Source organism: Panthera uncia, assembly GCF_023721935.1.
Source record: "Panthera uncia isolate 11264 chromosome A1 unlocalized genomic scaffold, Puncia_PCG_1.0 HiC_scaffold_17, whole genome shotgun sequence".
Taxonomy (NCBI): Eukaryota; Metazoa; Chordata; class Mammalia; order Carnivora; family Felidae; genus Panthera; species Panthera uncia.
In genome coordinates this window covers 5,192,972-5,209,174 of record NW_026057577.1, presented here as the reverse complement: position 1 = coordinate 5,209,174, position 16,203 = coordinate 5,192,972, and the positions used below count along the sequence as shown (strand labels likewise).

Here is a 16,203-nt window from a genome sequence, read left to right as displayed (position 1 = left end):
CTCTTCTTGTCTACATCTCCCCAGGACCCTGCCAAGAGGCCTGGCTCTGCTTGCCAGTGCTCCAGCCTTTGTCGGATAGATGGACTCTCAGATTCCACCATCAAGGCCGACAGAGAGTGAGAGTCCTGCCAAGCCCCATCTCCACCCCACCCTCCCCCAGGAGGAAAGGCCCCTTCACATACTTTGCTCTTCACCAGGTGAGGAAAGGCAGATGAGTGCCACTGAAGGGCTCTGAGACCACAGGAGATGGGGTCAGTGGGAGGGGACCATTTCAGAGGAGGTGAGAGGGTAACTGAATTTTTGCACAACAGGTAAAAAAAACAACAAAAAAGGGCTTACTGATTTGGACAATACTGAACATAAATGTAGAAGCTACACATGAATACCATATTAAAATCCTCTTTCTACGACAGCTGGGAGTTGTGATTTCATCCTTTCATTTCCTGCGTTTAAATGAAACACTCACTCCTCATTCAATAAGAAGTCTTGCAGGGTTATCAGTTTATTTTAGGTGTGGGATGTGAGAAGGGCCAGCCACAACTCTCCAGCCACTGCGAGACACGCCCAGACACTCTTCCCTCGGAGGACATGGTCACATTAGTATTGTGACCCTGGACAGGAGCAGAGGCAACCCCTCAGAATTCCTGGCATTTAGCGGTCAGAGGTACGTTCTCAGGTATGGGAACAACCACTCAAATTTGGGAGTCTTTATACAGCCCTTGCCAGGACTGTTGCCTCTCCCAGGACAGTAGCTGTATTTCTACAATTTGGAGGAAGAGGGAAACTTCTGCTTCTCTTGCTGAGATTTCTTCTGACAAGGATTGAGAAATTAACAGTTTCCAAGGTCATACTCTGGAACTCCATCAGCCCATAGTGGGAAAAATCGTAAAAACAAAACAAAAGCCAGAAGCAAAGGAGAACACAGAACATGTAAAGGATGAGGCCAGAGAAAGGTTATTAGTAAATGTACTGAGAGCAGGCAGGACTTAGCCTCTGCAAGCCTCCCCAAGGACCTCCCATGGCCCACTCTTTACCTACACTTAACACCTCCTGGGAGGTGGTCTCTGACCTCAGAATTCCTTTTCCTGCTGGCTTCTTGTCCAGGGGAAAGGTTTGTGATGCAGAATTTAGAGCTACAGCTGGGCCTCATCCCATAAGCATCCCCACAATGCCTTGCACAATAGCTTACTCCAGAAATGCCCTAGACAGGGACACTATGGTCACTCTGGTCAAGGCCTGTGCCTTGCTTATGTGACAGGAGTGCCAACATTTCCCATTAGGAGGCTGAAAGATGTAGCCTGACAGGTGAGGGGTGTCACCAGAAATGACCATCCATGGGCACCACAGTCGCTGCCTTACCAATACCAGAATGCCTCCAATCCAGGTGGGAAACACACACTGCCCTGAGCTTACTGGAGTGCCCTCCCATATCCTTCCCCAGGACCAGAGGCTGAAGGGCTACACCACACATGCCAGAGAGCCTCCAAGGCCCTACATAACTTCCTGTGTGTCCCGTCACAGACTTCCAGTAGCATCCCAACAGACAGCCTACAGAAGCAAGAGCTAGGTGAATTAGGGGGCAATTCTGAATTATCCCCTCCTCCCCAGTGGCTGCAAGTGTCACCTACACACACAGCAGGGCTCACGTCTGCCAGGCCCAAGGAGTGTGCAGATCGTCCAACATAAGCCACCCGGGTGGCTCAGTTGGTTAAGCATCTGATTGTTTTTGGCTCAGGTCATAATCTCAAGGTTCATTAGACTGATCCCCATGTTGGGCTCTGTGCTGACAGTGTGGAGGCTGCTTGGGATTCTCTCTCCCTCTTTCACACTCTCAAAATAAATAAACTTTAAAAAAAGAACAACATGGAGCAAGAAGCTGCTCACATGTGGCATCTCTTGGTTTGGATGGTCCAGAATTGTCACATGTGGCACTTCTTGGTTTGGAAGATCCAGAATTACCACGCAAGGGACGCCAGATGAACGATCACACATGCAGTGGTCATGGGTTTGCAGAGCGAGTATCTGATGGCACACCGTGGCTATGGAGGGAGCTGTAAAGAGAATGACGGTAAGTGGTGACCTGGCCTGGGACAGTCCAGGGGTCCCGAATGGGAAGTGTGCAACAAGACAGGGTCTGATAGCACCAAGTGGGTGTGCTAGGATCAAATGTTTGACAGCACAGGAGGAGCAAGTGGTAAGCACTGCAGAAGGATGTGCTGGGGTGAAAGCTGGAGAAAAAACACACAAGCATAGACTGTGGAGTTGTGCACAAGTGTGTAAAAGGCGACCAAAATGGCAAATAATGGCTGTGCAAAGAGCAAAGAAATGGCAGAGTGGGCATTCCCGTGGTGGAAGCTGATGGTATGGAACAAGGGTGCAAGGGGCAACTGTTCAGTAACCCAGTGAATGCACACTGGTTTAGTCAGCGTGCCAAAACGTGGCTGGAAAACACTCAGGGAAGCGTGCAAACATGACTGTCCAACGGCAGAGTACAGGGGGGCCCGGTGCAAAGGAGTACACAGAGGGTGGCCATACGACTGCCCACAGCAGCTGGGCAAGGTGCTCAATGTCAGGGTGGGTGGTCAGAGGCAAGGGAACACTGGGGAGTGATTGGTGGTCAGGTCCACATCCTCTTGGCCAGGCCACAGCGCCCACCCATTTGGTCCAATGCCAGGCTGGATATCACTGTTAAGGCATCTCTCAGATATGATTAACTTTTAATTCTGCACACCTCAACAAAGCAGATGACACTCCACAGTGTGGGTGGGCCTCACCCAATCAGCTCAAGGCCTTATGAGCAAGGACTGAGGTTTCCCAAAGAAGCAATTCTGCTTCCAGGCTGCCACACACACCCTCCTGAGTTTCCAGGCTTTGGACCAAAGGGCACAGTGTCAACACATCTCACTCACCATCTCTCGCTCTAGGTAGATCCTGTGGGTTCCATTTCTCTGGAGAACCCTACCACCCTGTTAAGTGGCACACAGGTGTGCAAGGTGTGAAAACTGAATGGCACAGGTGAGCATGCAGTTCAAATAGACCACAGGGTGCAACGATGAACTTTTTTTGCCTGGCAGAGGTGCTGTGCAAGGTTTGGAGGCTCAACGGGGCAGACGTGCTCTGAACCACATACTGCTTGTTTGGTGGCTTAGGATGACAAAGACAAACATGAGTGAAGGGTGGAAGAGGGTCACAGGGGCCCCGGAGACCATGGGAAGTACTTATCCATAGTTACCTAAGTAGGAGAGTCCCGAACCTGCAAAATGCTAATACAGAAAATTTCCACTGATTTCACATTAACTTTACCAGTGCCATCTCTGCCTATACACCTCCTGGCTGGTGGGGCATAGACATTTTTGATGGTACACACATACACGTAGAGTTGCTCCAGAATCAAAGTGGGACTCATAATACAAGAAAGGTAGAAAAAAACATCTTTAGGTTCATGGTCTATTGTTTTATGTGCAGAGAGAGTGTGCTTTTACTAAGGGGCACTGCTAAGTACCATCAGAGAGCTGCCAAAATGGCCAGTAGAAACATCTAGTTTTGCTGGTCCTCAGCTCCATTCAATTCTTTACACACCTTTCAGCATCTGCTAGGTACAAGATTCTACAAAGTTACTGTGGGGGATACAAGATGGTTAACACAAGCTCCTGACTCTTAGGAGCTTATAATTTGCTAGAGGAGATCAGTAATAAATATAGATACATGCAATGTGGAGTTAATAAAGTGCCAGGGAAATACTGAAGGGACACTTCTGATTGGGAAGGAGAGAGGTTCACTCAGGAGGTGGCATCTCATGGAAGTTACAAAAGAGGTAGAGTCTGAGTAGATGAAAACATGTAGCCCTCGCTGGGCTCCAGGTCTACCCCTGATGGGAAAAGGCAGGGCTGTCTCAAGCAGGAGAGAAATAAAACCCAGCAGACCCACAGACCCTGAGTGGTGCCCGAGTGCTGCACCACAGTGATTCTTGGGGGCATGAGTGAGGCCAAGGATGGGGCACAGGCCTGCAGAGGGAAGGCAGGTTCTGTGTAAACAGTGGCTCTAGTGTGGGACAGAGACAGAAGCCCTGGCCTGGGGGCTGCCCTGGGCCCCAGTCCCCGCCAACAAGAAGGGGCTTGCTCCAGGGGAAGATGCACATTCACACAGTGGTCCTGCTGCAGAAGGTACCCTGCCAGACACACCAGCTGCCTCACGCTGCCGTGGACGGGAGGCCTGTGGGCTTGCAGGCTGGTCTTTGCTAAAAGGCCGGGAGCACCGAGAATCCCAGCCACCTTCTGCCCCCACCTGAGTCCCCAGCACACTCCAGGCTTATTGCTGCAGATCTTACTTACCAACACCTCCCACCCAGCACCTCACTGGATCCAGAATACTCAGCCCTGGCCGAACCTCAGGACCAGGAGCCTGGACCCTCTGCACAGGCATCAGGGCCCCGGGGAGGCCAGCGGACAGCCAGGATGCTATCACGCCCTTAAGAGCAGGAGCCATGCCTGGGACACTGGAGGTGACAAGGCTCAGTGGGAGGTGATGTGTCCCAGGCCACACAGAAGCGTGGAGATTTATTTCCGGAAGGCGCACCAGAGGAGGCCGCCTACCCTCCATGCTGGTGCCCCACAATCCTGTCACGTCATGGGGTACCTGATCCACGCAGCATGCATTAAAGAATTGTGGTGGTGACCACGACCTCCTCTAGCTGCCTCAGAAGCTCCTCAGGCTGCGGCAAGAACGTGCTAGTGTCCACTTTCTGGAAGTCTGGGTGGGCCACCATGGACGCCAGCACCTCGGCAATCCGGCCGATGTCGAAAGCAGCCTGCTGGGGGCCCAGCATGGTGCCCTCGCCACCCTCACCCTCCACTTCATCAGGGCCCATTCCCTTTGCCAGCAGCAGAAGCCTCCTCTCAGCGATGATCTTGAGGAAGCGGTAAAATTCTTCAAAATTGATCCCAGAGCAAGCCCTCATGATGACCTGGCCAGAGAGGAGCAGCCAGTGAGCCACAGCTTGCTTGCAGCTCCAGGCAAGTATCTGCTGACTGTGGGCAGGGCCCAGACCACAAAGGATCCAGAAACTTGGCCCAGTTCTCGAGGATGGGGACAGAGATGACTGGGGGTCAGCCAGCGATGGGATGGGTCTGAGTCCTGCAAGCTGGAAACCCCAGTGACCTGCCCCAGGCCCAGAGGGCCCTTCACACAGGCAGACCTAGAGGCTACCACGCCCCCAAGACCATAGCTCTAGCCCCCTCTGAGAATGTAGGCTGCCCTGGGGGCTGCCCCACACCCTCCCCACACTGCAGGCCTGGCTCTGCAGAGCCCCTCCCCAGTCCCCACTGCAGCCCTGCGGAGCCCCTCCCAGTACTTCCCACACCCCCGTCCTGTCCAGGCTGGCCTACCTGGCAATGATGGTGCCAGTCAGGCATGGTGTCCCTCCACTCACTGACCTCCTGCTGCACGGCACAGAGCTCTTGCTGCAGGAAGTGCCACATGTTGGCCAGGTTACAGCCATTGACCCAGTTGTGGTTGATGGAGATGGTGTCCTCCTGGGAGGGGTGAGGCAGAGGTGTCCCCATGAGCCCAGGGCAGGTACTGCCCCTCCCCCAGCCTGGAGGTCCTTCCAGCCCTTCTCAGCCCTGAAAGGGCTGCTCTTGTGTCCCAGAGGTGCCAGCAGGGAGAGCGGGCTGGTGGAACCTGGCCTGCACACAGGCTCTCCTAGACAGGGTGGGGTCAGCAGAGGTGAGCCTAAACCCTCTCTGTGGAGAGGCATCTGAGACCGTGCCAGGGGTGAGGACTGGTGGGCCAGCCAAGGGGCAGTCACAGGGGGAGACGGACTCTCTGGGGCGGGAGCCACACCAGGAGGACCCCAGGACGTGTCTCCCTGGCCTGTCTGGGCCACGCTGCGGGCATGTGTGATGCGGTGTGCCCACCCTACCAGATTGTGGACTTGGTGGTGCCAGCCACTGGGCACGAACACCATCTCGCCCGCCTCCTGCGTGACCTCCAGCGGGGGGCTGCAGTGCTCACGAGTGGGGTACAGACGGCGGTCAAGCAGTGCAGGGGAGGTCACATCGTAGGGCAGGCCACCATGGCAATCCCGCAGGGCTTCTTCCTGCCCTGGAGGAAAGAAGAACCACTTTTTCCTCCCACAAATGTTGACAGACCAGCTGAAGGAGTGGAAGATGTCGGCGTGAAACGGTGACCTGTGCAAAACATCCCCTTAGTGCCTCTTGGCTGGGTGCCATCTGGTTCTTTCCAGCGGGACGGCCACAGGCAGAGCCCCGGGAGGGGAGAAGTGGGTTAAGCTGGCAGGAAACAGGGGCTCTCATGGAGTGGATGGGCTTCAGGACCACATGCAGGGAAGCGGAGGGGATGAGGTGCCAGCAGGAGGGAGGAAGCGGACAGACTGTACCAGGTGCCAGTGGGCCCCATGTAGACGAAGCGGTAGTCGTCCACATCCAGAGAGTCCCAGTACTCGTTCAGCCAGTCGGATGAGAAGTACACAGGCAAGGTGAAGACGTCCTCCGCCGATGAGTCCCTGGAGGGGGTGGCAGGGGGCTGTGGCAGGAGTGGCTAACAAGATGCTAGATCCTAAGCGTTCTGGAAGGATGAGTAACCCCGAGCTGCCTTCCAGAGCCAGTGCCAACTGACCACCCAGCGCCAGTCCAGCCACCAGATGACCACAGCCCCCATGGCTCAACCACAGTCACAGCAGGTAAAACGGCTTTCGGGGCGCATCGACCACACAGGCAGGGACCTGACTGCTCCAGAACTTCCCAGCACCACTTCTAGGATTTCAGCCTCTGGCTGGGCTATGGCTCCAGATGCCTCATCTGCATCACCCTGTCTTTCCAGAGTCTGGGGACCTCTGTGCTTTCACCCCACCGGTGACCTCCAGTCTAAGTGGATGCGACACCACAGGCCCATATATGCTGAGATCCTTCTCTCCTACCTCTCAACACTCGAAATCCCCCTGGTCCAAAAACCTGATCCCACAACCAAGCTGATGGGGCCCCAGGCACAAGAGCACACCAAAGCAGCCCAAGGGAGTGGGTAGCCCCCCCAACAACATGCTGGAACAAGCTTCTGGAGCCACTCACACATCTCTCATGGTCACAGGCCACGAGGGGGGGAACCCCAGGAGCCCTAAACCACCTGTAGTTACCCAGAACACCAGCCACTCCCTCTGCGGCCATGCCTTTGTGTGCCATCAGACTCCTGCTTATCCTTCAAAACCCTGCTCCAATGTCATGTCTCTGATGGCCACCTCTGCCTGCCTGACCCAAGTGTTGCTTGGTTCTTTGTTCTATGGTTTCCAGGGTTTTCATATGTGACACTCAGCCAAAATCAGCCACCATATAATCACTGAACAAGTTTCTCGAACAAGTTCTCGTGCAATACCTAGAACGCACACCAGAAAACTCACTTATTGTTTACTGGAAGCCTGAATCCACAGTGCGGGAGCATCTGGGTCTACAAGTCCATACGTGCTGCTGGAACAGGAGTCCCTGAGGGCCAGGACCTGTGTCTGGTCTGTGAGGAACAAGCAGCACTGGGGCAGAAAGCACCCAGGGCGTGCTGCTGCCAAGTGTACTTTTGGATTAGTCTCAGGAACCTCAAGGGAGCGAATCTAGTCTCAGTTTACCTTTCTGAACCTTACTTTCCACACCAGCAAAACGAGAATTCAGTCATTCACTCATCCATCCGACACTAACTTAACACCCACTCTGTGCCCTGTGCTGCTCGCTGGGGTCTGAGTACAATGGTCGATGCTTGTGAAAAACACACCCCTGAGCAGGGGAAAGGGACAAAAAACCCCAGGACGACCTCAGAGAGTGGGAACACAGCAGATGGGATGAGGCTGCCCATGCATGTCAGAGCTCCCAGGGAAAGAAACGAGTGCTAGGTGGGGAGACCACAACAGGCCTCCTTACAGACAGAGAGTTGCTGGTCAGTGATGGAGACTTGCTGGAGACTGGACACTCCCAGTCCAAGGTGGACAGGCACTGGCCTAACTTGGAAAAGCAGGGCTGGAAAGGGAAGGCCAGTCCTAGTGGCACCTGAGAGGAAGGGCGAAGGCTGAGTACTACCTGCCAGCTAGAGAGGGTAGAGTCCTTAAAGAGGGTTCTGGGCAAACGTGAAGCAGAAGAGGTGGCCGCGGGAGGCCACATTCCTCACAGTCACCCACCCTGTGATTGAAGAGGACGCCTCCAACCAGAAGAGAGCCAGGTCTGTGCGCGCCGAAACACCCTGGCTGGGGGCGGGGCGCCTGGCTGGCTCAATCCACTGAGCGTCCGGAGTCTTGATTTGTGCTCAGGTGGTGGGTGATTCCAGAACCGCGAGATCCAGCCCCGGTCTTGTGGTCTGCGCTGAGCGTGCAGCCCGCTTGGGATCCTTTCTCTCCCTACCCCTCCTCCCCTCCCCAGCTCTCTCTCTCTGCCCCTCCTACCCCCCTGAAACAAAATCCCTAACTGGGGAGAAGACGAGCTGCCCGTGTGCAACCAGGGCTCGTTTAGGTCCAGGTAAAACAGCGCCCCTGCGCGCGCAGCGCCCCTTTACCTGCACAGGTGCCAGTCTTTAAGATAGAGGCAGCCCCGAGGAGAGAAATAGCCCCCCTGGATGTACTCTTGCCAGTAGCTGATGTAGTCTCTGAGCGGCATGTGTTCTTTGGGGTTCGAATTGTACTCCTGGACCCCGCAGTTGGCAACAGGCACGACGACATCTCCTGAAACAACAGGGTCCGGCACTGACTCCTCCGAGGCTCTCCGAAGACAACCACCCTCGGGTACGCGCTCCCACCGCCGGCTGCCGGCCCCCGGTCCTCACCGTACTTCCGAAGCAGGTGCTCGAAGTTGGGCTTCCCGCTGGACGTCACCCAGTGCCTGCGGCTGCCCCAGCCGGCGGTGAAGGAGCTGGAGAAGACGCACGGCATGTTGGGAAGCAGGTAGCCCTTGAAGAAGTCGGCGTAGGAAAACGAGTCCGGATTCTCGATGAAGTCCACGCAGCCTGGGGGCGGGCAGGCGCCGCCTGGGGGCCGCCCCTTCAGGCCTCGGAAATGATTTTCGGCGTATACGCGCGTCTCTCTGTCCATCCCGGCACAGGCTGGGCGTCCGCGCGGGGCGGGCGGCGCAAAGGCCGCCGCTGCCCGGTGAGGGGCGTACGCCCGGACTCTCGCCTCCCGTTGTCCGGCCCGAAGACTGAGAGTGATCGGAAGTACTTGCTGAAACTACTTCCGGAGCAGACGTTAGGGGCACCGGCTGCTCACGGCCTCCGTGCCGGCCGGAGTGAAAACCGCGACGCACAGGCTCTCAGAGCCCACGGTCGGCCCGGCGCCGTGGAGCGGAATTAAAAGCATGCGGGCAGAGTTCCTGCCCGAGTACGAAACAGGGAGCGCCGGGCACTGGACACATGCGCATAGCAGCCTGCGGGCCTCATTCTGCGCAGGCGCGGGGGTGTTCCTTAGCACCTCTGAAGCATCTGGTCCCTCCCGCGTCTGAGATTGTCAAGCCGCGCCAGACCCGAGTCTCGCGGTCTGAGCGCCTCCCGGGTGACACAGGTAAGCGGCGCCCGCACTGTGCGGCTGGGCCTGTGCCGGAGCCCACCCACACCTCCCGCGGCACAGTCCCGCCTTCCACTACTGTCGCGGTGAGAACCCCTCCTCTTCCCAGCGCGCCACTGACCAGGGGAGATGGTGGGGCGTGCACTGGGCTGACGAAGGGGCATGGGGGTCAGAGGTGGGGCCCTGGGGAACGCTGGGGGCCTAGGGAGTGATGGGGACCAGGAGGGGACGCTGGGCACCTGGAGGCGATGCTGGGGGTCCGAGGGTGATAGGGACCTGGAGGGGATGCTGGGAACCTGGAGGGGATGTTGGGGGGCCTGGAAGGGATTCTGGGGGACCTGGAAGGGATGCTGGGGGCCCAGAGGGTGAGGATCTGGAGGGGATGCTGGGAGCCCAGGGGGTTGATGGGCCCTGGATGGGATGCTGGGTACCTGGAAGGGATGCTGGGGGACCGGGAAGGCATGCTGGGTACCTAGAAGGGATGCAGGAGCCCAGGGAGTGATAGAGACCAGGAGGGGACGTTGGGGGCCCCGGGGGGATAATAGGGACCTGAAGGGGATGCTGGGAACCTGGAGGGGGTGATGGGGACCTGGACAGGATTCTGGGGGCCCAGGGTGTAATGACCTGGAGGAGATGCAGGGCCTAGGGAGTGATGGGGACGTGTAGGGGATGCTGGAGGCCCAGGGAGTAATGGCCTGGAGGGGATGCTGGGGGCTCAGGGGGTGCTGGGGACCTGGATAGGTTGCTGGGGGCCCAGGAAGTAATGGCCTGGCGAGGATGCGGGGCCCAGGGGTGATGGGGGCCTGGAGGGGATGCTGGGGCTCAGGGGGTGATGGGGACCTGGATAGGTTGTTGGGGGCCCAGGAGGTAATGGCCTGGAGGGGATGTAGGGCCCAGGGGGTGATGGGGACCTGGGTGGGATGCTGGGGCCCAGGGGTGATGGGGGACTGGAGGGGATGCTGGGGCTCAGGGGGTAATGGGGACCTGGATAGAATGCTGGGGCCCAGGAGGCTAATGGCCTGGAGGGGATGTGGGGCCCAGGGGGTGATGGGGACCTGGGTGGGATGCTGGGGACCCAGACGGTGAGGACCTGGACGGGATGCTGGAGGCCCAAGGGGTGATGGAGGCCTGGATGGGATGCTGGGGGCCCAGGGGGTGATGGGGGCCTGGACGGGATGCTGCGGCCCAGGGGGTGATGGTGACCTGGATGGGATGCTGGGGGCCCAGAGAGTGAGGACCTAGATGGGATGCTGGAGGCCCAAGGGGTGATGGAGGCCTGGATGGGATACTGGGAGCCCAGGGGTTGATCAGGCCCAGGGGGTGATGGAGGCCTGGATGGGATGCTAGGAGCCCAGGGGGTGATGGGGGCCCAGGGGGTGATGGAGGCCTGGATGGGATGCTGGGGGTCCAGGGGGTGATGGAATCCTGGATGGGATGCTGGGGGCCCAGGGGGTAATGGCCTGGAGGGGATGCTGGGAGCCCAGGGGGTGATGGAGTCCTGGATGGGATGCTGGGGGCCTAGGGAGTAATGACCTGGAGGGGATACCGGAGGCCCGGGGGGTGATGGGGGCCTGGACAGGATGCTGGGGGCCAGGAGGGAATCCTGGGACCCATTGGGATGGTGAGGGCCGGGAGGGCATGATGGGGGAATAAGGTGCCTGAAATGGAAGTGTGGGGGATCAAGAGTGAGGATTTGAGGCTGCACACACCAGTAGGTCTGAGATGGAGGAACCTCTGAGTGGGGACGTGGGAAAGGGTGACAAGTTAGGGCCTTAGCATATTGGAGAAAGAAATGTTCTGTGAACACAAACCTACCCACATCAACATGGAAAGAAAGATTGTAGGTTTGTTACTATGTGAAGTTGGCAGATTACATGTACATAGAGAGTCTGCAAGAGAGTATAGAGTTGGGCAGAATGCGTGTCACACACGGTAAAAGCAGAAGAAAGGACAATTAGAGCTCTCATCTCCTTGAGGGAAAAGCAGATGCACTTCCTTGGTCTTTTGAACCTGGTGAGAAGTTTCTGATTCTGTTCTGCAGGTGTGTGTTTACAGCTCTGAGTTGGCAGCTGGTGACTGCCTTGTAAAATCTGGACGCTGGGTTTGTCTCATTCCTGCAGGAAGGAGACACTCTGTGTAAGGAGGAGGGACAGGTGCCTCTCTTTTATTAAACAAGGAAGATGCCACCCTGCTTACCTTTACAGGTGGGATACGGAGCTTCTGGGGATGTTGGGACTCTGAGCTTTGGAGGAGGGCTTGAGGAGGATTCTTCCCAAGTGACATGAAGCTTACCCAGAAGGAGAACAGGGAGGACCAGAAGTGGGGAAAGGAAGAGGAGGGGGGGCAGGAGGAGAATGAGCTGGGGTGAGTCTGAGTTCCGAGTAGAAGTGGGATCCACGGTGGGAGCTGAGAACACCGAGGAGGTGGGGCAGGTGGTAGACAGTGTTTGTGGCGAGTAGAGCAGTGTGAAGAGCTGTGTGCTTCTGTGTGTGCGGTGCCGGCTTCCCACTCGGCTTCATTGTGCCCTGAGGTCAGCATGTGGCCATCAGCAAGGACACCTGGGGCCGTTCATGTGGGGGGAAAGAATCACCCATGGGGCGCCTGGGCAGCTCAGTCGGTTGAGCATCTGAGTATTGCTTTCAGCTCACGTCATGATCTCAGAGTTTGTAGGCTTGAGCCTGGTGTTGGGCTCTGTGCTGACAGTGTGGAGCCTGCTTGGAATTCTCTCCCTCTCTCTCTGCCCCCCTGCCCTGCTTGTGTGCATTCTCTCTCTCAAAATAAGAAAAAAAAAAAAATCACTCTGATCTCATCCAGATAAGACTTAAAAAACTTTTTGATATAGAGCTATCCTTGCAGGTATGCATTTGTTCTTTAATTCTTTCTTCCTCTCCTTGTATGCACACGCACACGCACACACACACACACACATACACCCACGGTCTGTTTCATATGTATGAAAAGTTACATGTGTAAGCTTATGCTGTCATTACCCTTTTGCAAAAATTTGACTGTGTACTGTCAAAATCTTGCCATCTGTTGGCTCCGTGGTCCTTAATTACTGGATTTCACTTGTGGCTGCAGACTTGGGAGGCAGTTGGGGATAGTGTGGGAAACAGAGTGTTTGTGATTGTTTGAAGATTTAGGAAATACGGCTTTAAGTTTGCGGCTTGGGAGAAATAAGACATTCAGATTGGTATCACCTGGGAAGAACCCCAGGATTCCAGTGTCTGAAGCTCTGAGGTTGCAACTAAGTTCCTAAGAAAGAGGAGGCTTTGGGCTAGCAGGTCCACACACTCCCCAGGTCTGATTGCACAACTGAGCCTGTAAGTCAGGGTAGGATTTTTGTGCTATTACCTGTAGTCCATGTGGTGGCCCTCTGGTGTGGTCAGTGTTGCCACCGCTGCACCAATGGGGCTGTGGCAGCAGGCGTGAGAGCAGGGCTGGGGCCAAAACATGGGCTGTGCCCCTCAAAGGCCCCCAGATGGCAGGCCTGGCATCACTGGGGAACTGTGGGAAGAGCACATTCCTGGGCCTGGGGCAGGGCACTGCTCCCAGCCTGAACGCAGCCCAGTGATGTACTGTGCACAGCCAGAGAGGAGGGCTGCAGGGGGAGTTTAAAAGTTAGCACTTGGTGGGAAATGCCGTGGGAATGAGGACAAATCCTCATTCTCTGCCTTCAGCGTTAGAGGGATGGTACACGCCCTGTGAATAGACCACGTTGTTGCAGCGGGACACCCCCAAACAGCACATGTGAACCTCTGGGTTGAAAGCACGAGCCTCTAAGGAGCAGGAGGTAAAGGTAATGGAAAAGGCGGCTGCCGGCGCCCAGAGACACTGCTCCCACTGTTCTGACTCCAGACCTGCTTGTGCCCAAGAGTCCTTGGAACTTGTGTAAAATGTCGCTGGTCCTGTTACTTTGGAAACTAACTAAAAATAGGGTGTTTACTTGATACTGAGTGTCAGTCTAGGGCACAGGTCTGATGTAAGCCCTGGGAGTTATCCATGCACAATAGCGTGTCTCATAAAGTGCCGAGCGTCGCACGCTGCACCCACATGCCCACTCATCTCTCCCCACGAGCATCCTCAGTTCTGCTGCTTTCCCAGGTCAGCACAGGTCCCCGTGGGTTCCAGACGCAATAAGGACTCCAGGAGCTTAGCACAGATCAGAGACCCAGGTCAGGACCTGGAAGGAAGAAAGTCATCCATGGTGGATGCGGTCAATGTTGCCACATGAGGTGATTTGTAGTTCGCTCAGCAGGCATTTACCAGGGGCCGAGGTGTGCCAGCATTGTGCCCAAGGCACCCTCCTTGTGATGTTTGCCTTCTGTGGTGGGTAGACTGAGCCTGTCAGCATTAAGGATCATTCACAAGCTCCTCAGAGCTGTGGGCAGTGCTCTGGTCGGAGCTGTGGGCAGTGCTCTGATTGGAGCTATGGGCAGTGCTATGGTTGGTGCTGTGGTCAGGGTGGGCCCACTATGGCCCACTGGCCAAGCTTGGCAGCCACCTATTTTGTCCACGAGGACAGCCATGCCACTCTGTTGCTGTGGTGTCTTGGCTGCTTCCATCGGCAGAGCGGGGTGCTTGTGACAGTGACCAGTGCCCACGGAGTCCAGGGTATTTACTGTCTGGCCTTCGGTCAGAAGGCAAGGAGGCTGGTGTTGCTGCATAGGGTTGGGATCAAGGGCAGGAGAGGGAGGCCTGGCCTCTCAAGGGCACTGCTTCACACAGACCAGTGAGGGCCAGTGTGGGAGTGCTGTTCTCACTTGGGTCCTCCACATCTTCCCTGTCCACTCCGTCTGCCGGGGAAGAACCACGGGAACGTGAGGAAGGAGGGGTGCCGGCTGCGGGTTTCTCCTTTTGCTTCGTCCTTGGAATCGTCCTCAGAATCATCCACCCTGAGTGCTGCTCCCAGTAGGCAGTGAGGTTTCTCCTCCTCTGGACTGTTCTTTCCTCTTCCCTTGCTCTTCCCTGAGTGAATTCTAGCATATCTGAGAGGTGTAGTTGTCCTGGGGTCTTCAGTTATTTTACTGGCAGATGAACGGGCCCAGCAGGAGCCATAAAGTTGGTAGAGCGAGCTCCTGACGATGCAGTACCGGCCTCAGTCACTGTTTACAGAAGGCGTGCGTGGGCTCACGCGGTGCTCGTGGAGTGACTCCTGGGCCAGCAGCTGTGGTCGGGATTTACAGTGGGGCTCATGCGGTGCTCGTGGGGTGTCTCCTGGGCCGGCAGCTATGGTCAGGGATTTCCAGCGGGGCTCACACAGTGTCTATGTATGGACAGGGACTCCCTGTGGGCTGCACACTGTGGGGACTAGGGGCCGATTTGGGGGGGCTCCTGGCTGCTGGAGGACTAGGGTCAGGCTGGTCCCAGGTGCTGACCAGTACAGTGACAGGCTCCATGGCAGGGCTGAGGTGCCTGGCCTCCAACCTTAGTCTTGGGCTCAAAATCCCAAAATTATGTTAGTCATCCCTGGTTCTGAGAGTAGAGGCTTGTCTGCCATCCATGTTCCAGATGACAGCAGGGGCCTCGTGGAGGAAGGGCACTAGCAGGTCACCTGCAGAGGATATCACAGGTGTGTGCACCTGACTTTCCTGTCCTGCCAGAGCTCCAGGCTACCACCAGCGCTCTGTAGTCTGTTTTGTGTTTGGGTCAGTGTCAGGGGAGTGCCCTCTTGGTGGGGACAGAAGTCTGGTGAAGAGATGCTTGTTTTCCAGTTCCCACTGTCCGGCTGTGTCTGCTGCAGATGGTGACCTTGCTCACCATCCCAGCATGGCTGCAGGGCTGCTGGGAACGCTCACAGGTCATGCCCCTCGGGAAATGACTCAGTTGTCTGTGCAGACGGTTGGGACCGTGGATGCCTGGGTCCCTCGTACTATGAGGTTGGCGTTTGTCAGGTGCACCTGTAGTGCTGAGGCTCCCCTGGTCTGGCACTCACCATGTGCCAAGAGGCCAAGGAGATGGGCCTCCCAGGGGGCTGTGAGCAGGCCTCCAAGGGGACAGTGTCCTGTAATCCTGGCCAGGAGGCAGCAGATGGTGTCTCAATCAGGAGGGACAACCCTGCACCACTATGAGAAGAAGCGCCTGGGACAAAAGCTGGCATGAGATGCAGAGAATTACGTCCTGGAAGTGCCTGCCCCTGGTTTCTGTACCATCTCAGCTTCGATGGACTTTCCTGAGTCCCCTATCCGACACACTGGTTAACTAGGCCAGGACCACATCTGCCATCTGTGTCTGACGGTGTTCAATGAAGGCTGCTACCCACAGAACTGTGAGCAGCGGGGTGAGCTGGACAGACACATTCAGCCCCAGAGTGTTCCCTAAGTTGGGTTAGGAGCACAATGCTGTCCTTGCCCCAAGAGCTGGCCGTCACAGGAACCGGTGGCTGTCCTGCCGTGCCATCCTCCGATAAGACTTCCTTCCCATATGTCACCACACCTTCACCCATGAGCTGTGGAGTTTAGTCTGCGTTAGCTCAGTTTGTATTTGGTGGAGCATTGCCAACTCTCCGCTCACTGTGTTTCTCTGTAAGTGGGCAGCTCTGTGCAGTACACGTGGCTTTGTTGTCTTGTCCAGCCGTTCTGCTCTAGTCCAGGTCTTTAAGGTACAACTCAGTGAAGATGTTCACAGGGGTCCAGTGGACTGAGCTCCACGGGCCCAGG

At 56.4% G+C, this 16,203-nt stretch overlaps 2 protein-coding genes across 4 annotated transcripts in view; one reads left to right on the top strand and one right to left on the bottom strand.

Annotated features, from left to right (window-relative positions):
* Positions 1-481: 481 nt before the first annotated feature.
* JMJD4 (jumonji domain containing 4) lies at positions 482-9,357 on the bottom strand. Of its 2 annotated transcripts, XM_049648372.1 has the most exons (7): positions 8,812-9,357; positions 8,545-8,710; positions 6,398-6,523; positions 5,921-6,188; positions 5,385-5,531; positions 4,636-4,963; positions 482-2,051 (listed from the first exon to the last, which is right to left on the bottom strand). In XM_049648372.1, the coding sequence occupies exons 1-6, from the start codon at positions 9,074-9,076 to the stop codon at positions 4,655-4,657; spliced, it is 1,281 nt and encodes a 426-aa protein (XP_049504329.1). In that variant the 5' UTR covers positions 9,077-9,357; the 3' UTR covers positions 482-2,051; positions 4,636-4,654. The 2 variants fall into 2 exon arrangements, with proteins under 2 accessions (XP_049504329.1, XP_049504328.1); XM_049648371.1 differs by having other exon boundaries at positions 482-4,963; positions 8,812-9,356.
* Positions 9,358-9,404: 47 nt separating this feature from the next.
* SNAP47 (synaptosome associated protein 47) overlaps positions 9,405-16,203 on the top strand; it is a 49,986-nt gene continuing 43,187 nt past the window's right edge. The window contains exon 1 of one of the 2 annotated variants that reach the window (XM_049648375.1): positions 9,405-9,541. The gene's annotated coding sequence lies outside the window, so the exon portion shown is untranslated. The remainder of the gene's footprint in view (positions 9,542-16,203) is intronic. The other variant, XM_049648374.1, reaches the window with a different exon arrangement.

Excerpts from the sequence above, each read along its gene's own strand:
- JMJD4 (XM_049648372.1), bottom strand. The coding sequence starts at position 9,076 with ATGGACAGAGAGACGCGCGTATACGCCGAAAATCATTTCCGAGGCCTG. Across the intron at positions 8,711-8,811 it reads GCACCTGCTTCGGAAGTACG|GAGATGTCGTCGTGCCTGTT; the intron begins GTGAGGACCGGG and ends CTGTTGTTTCAG. Across the intron at positions 5,532-5,920 it reads ACCACCAAGTCCACAATCTG|GAGGACACCATCTCCATCAA; the intron begins GTAGGGTGGGCA and ends CACCCCTCCCAG.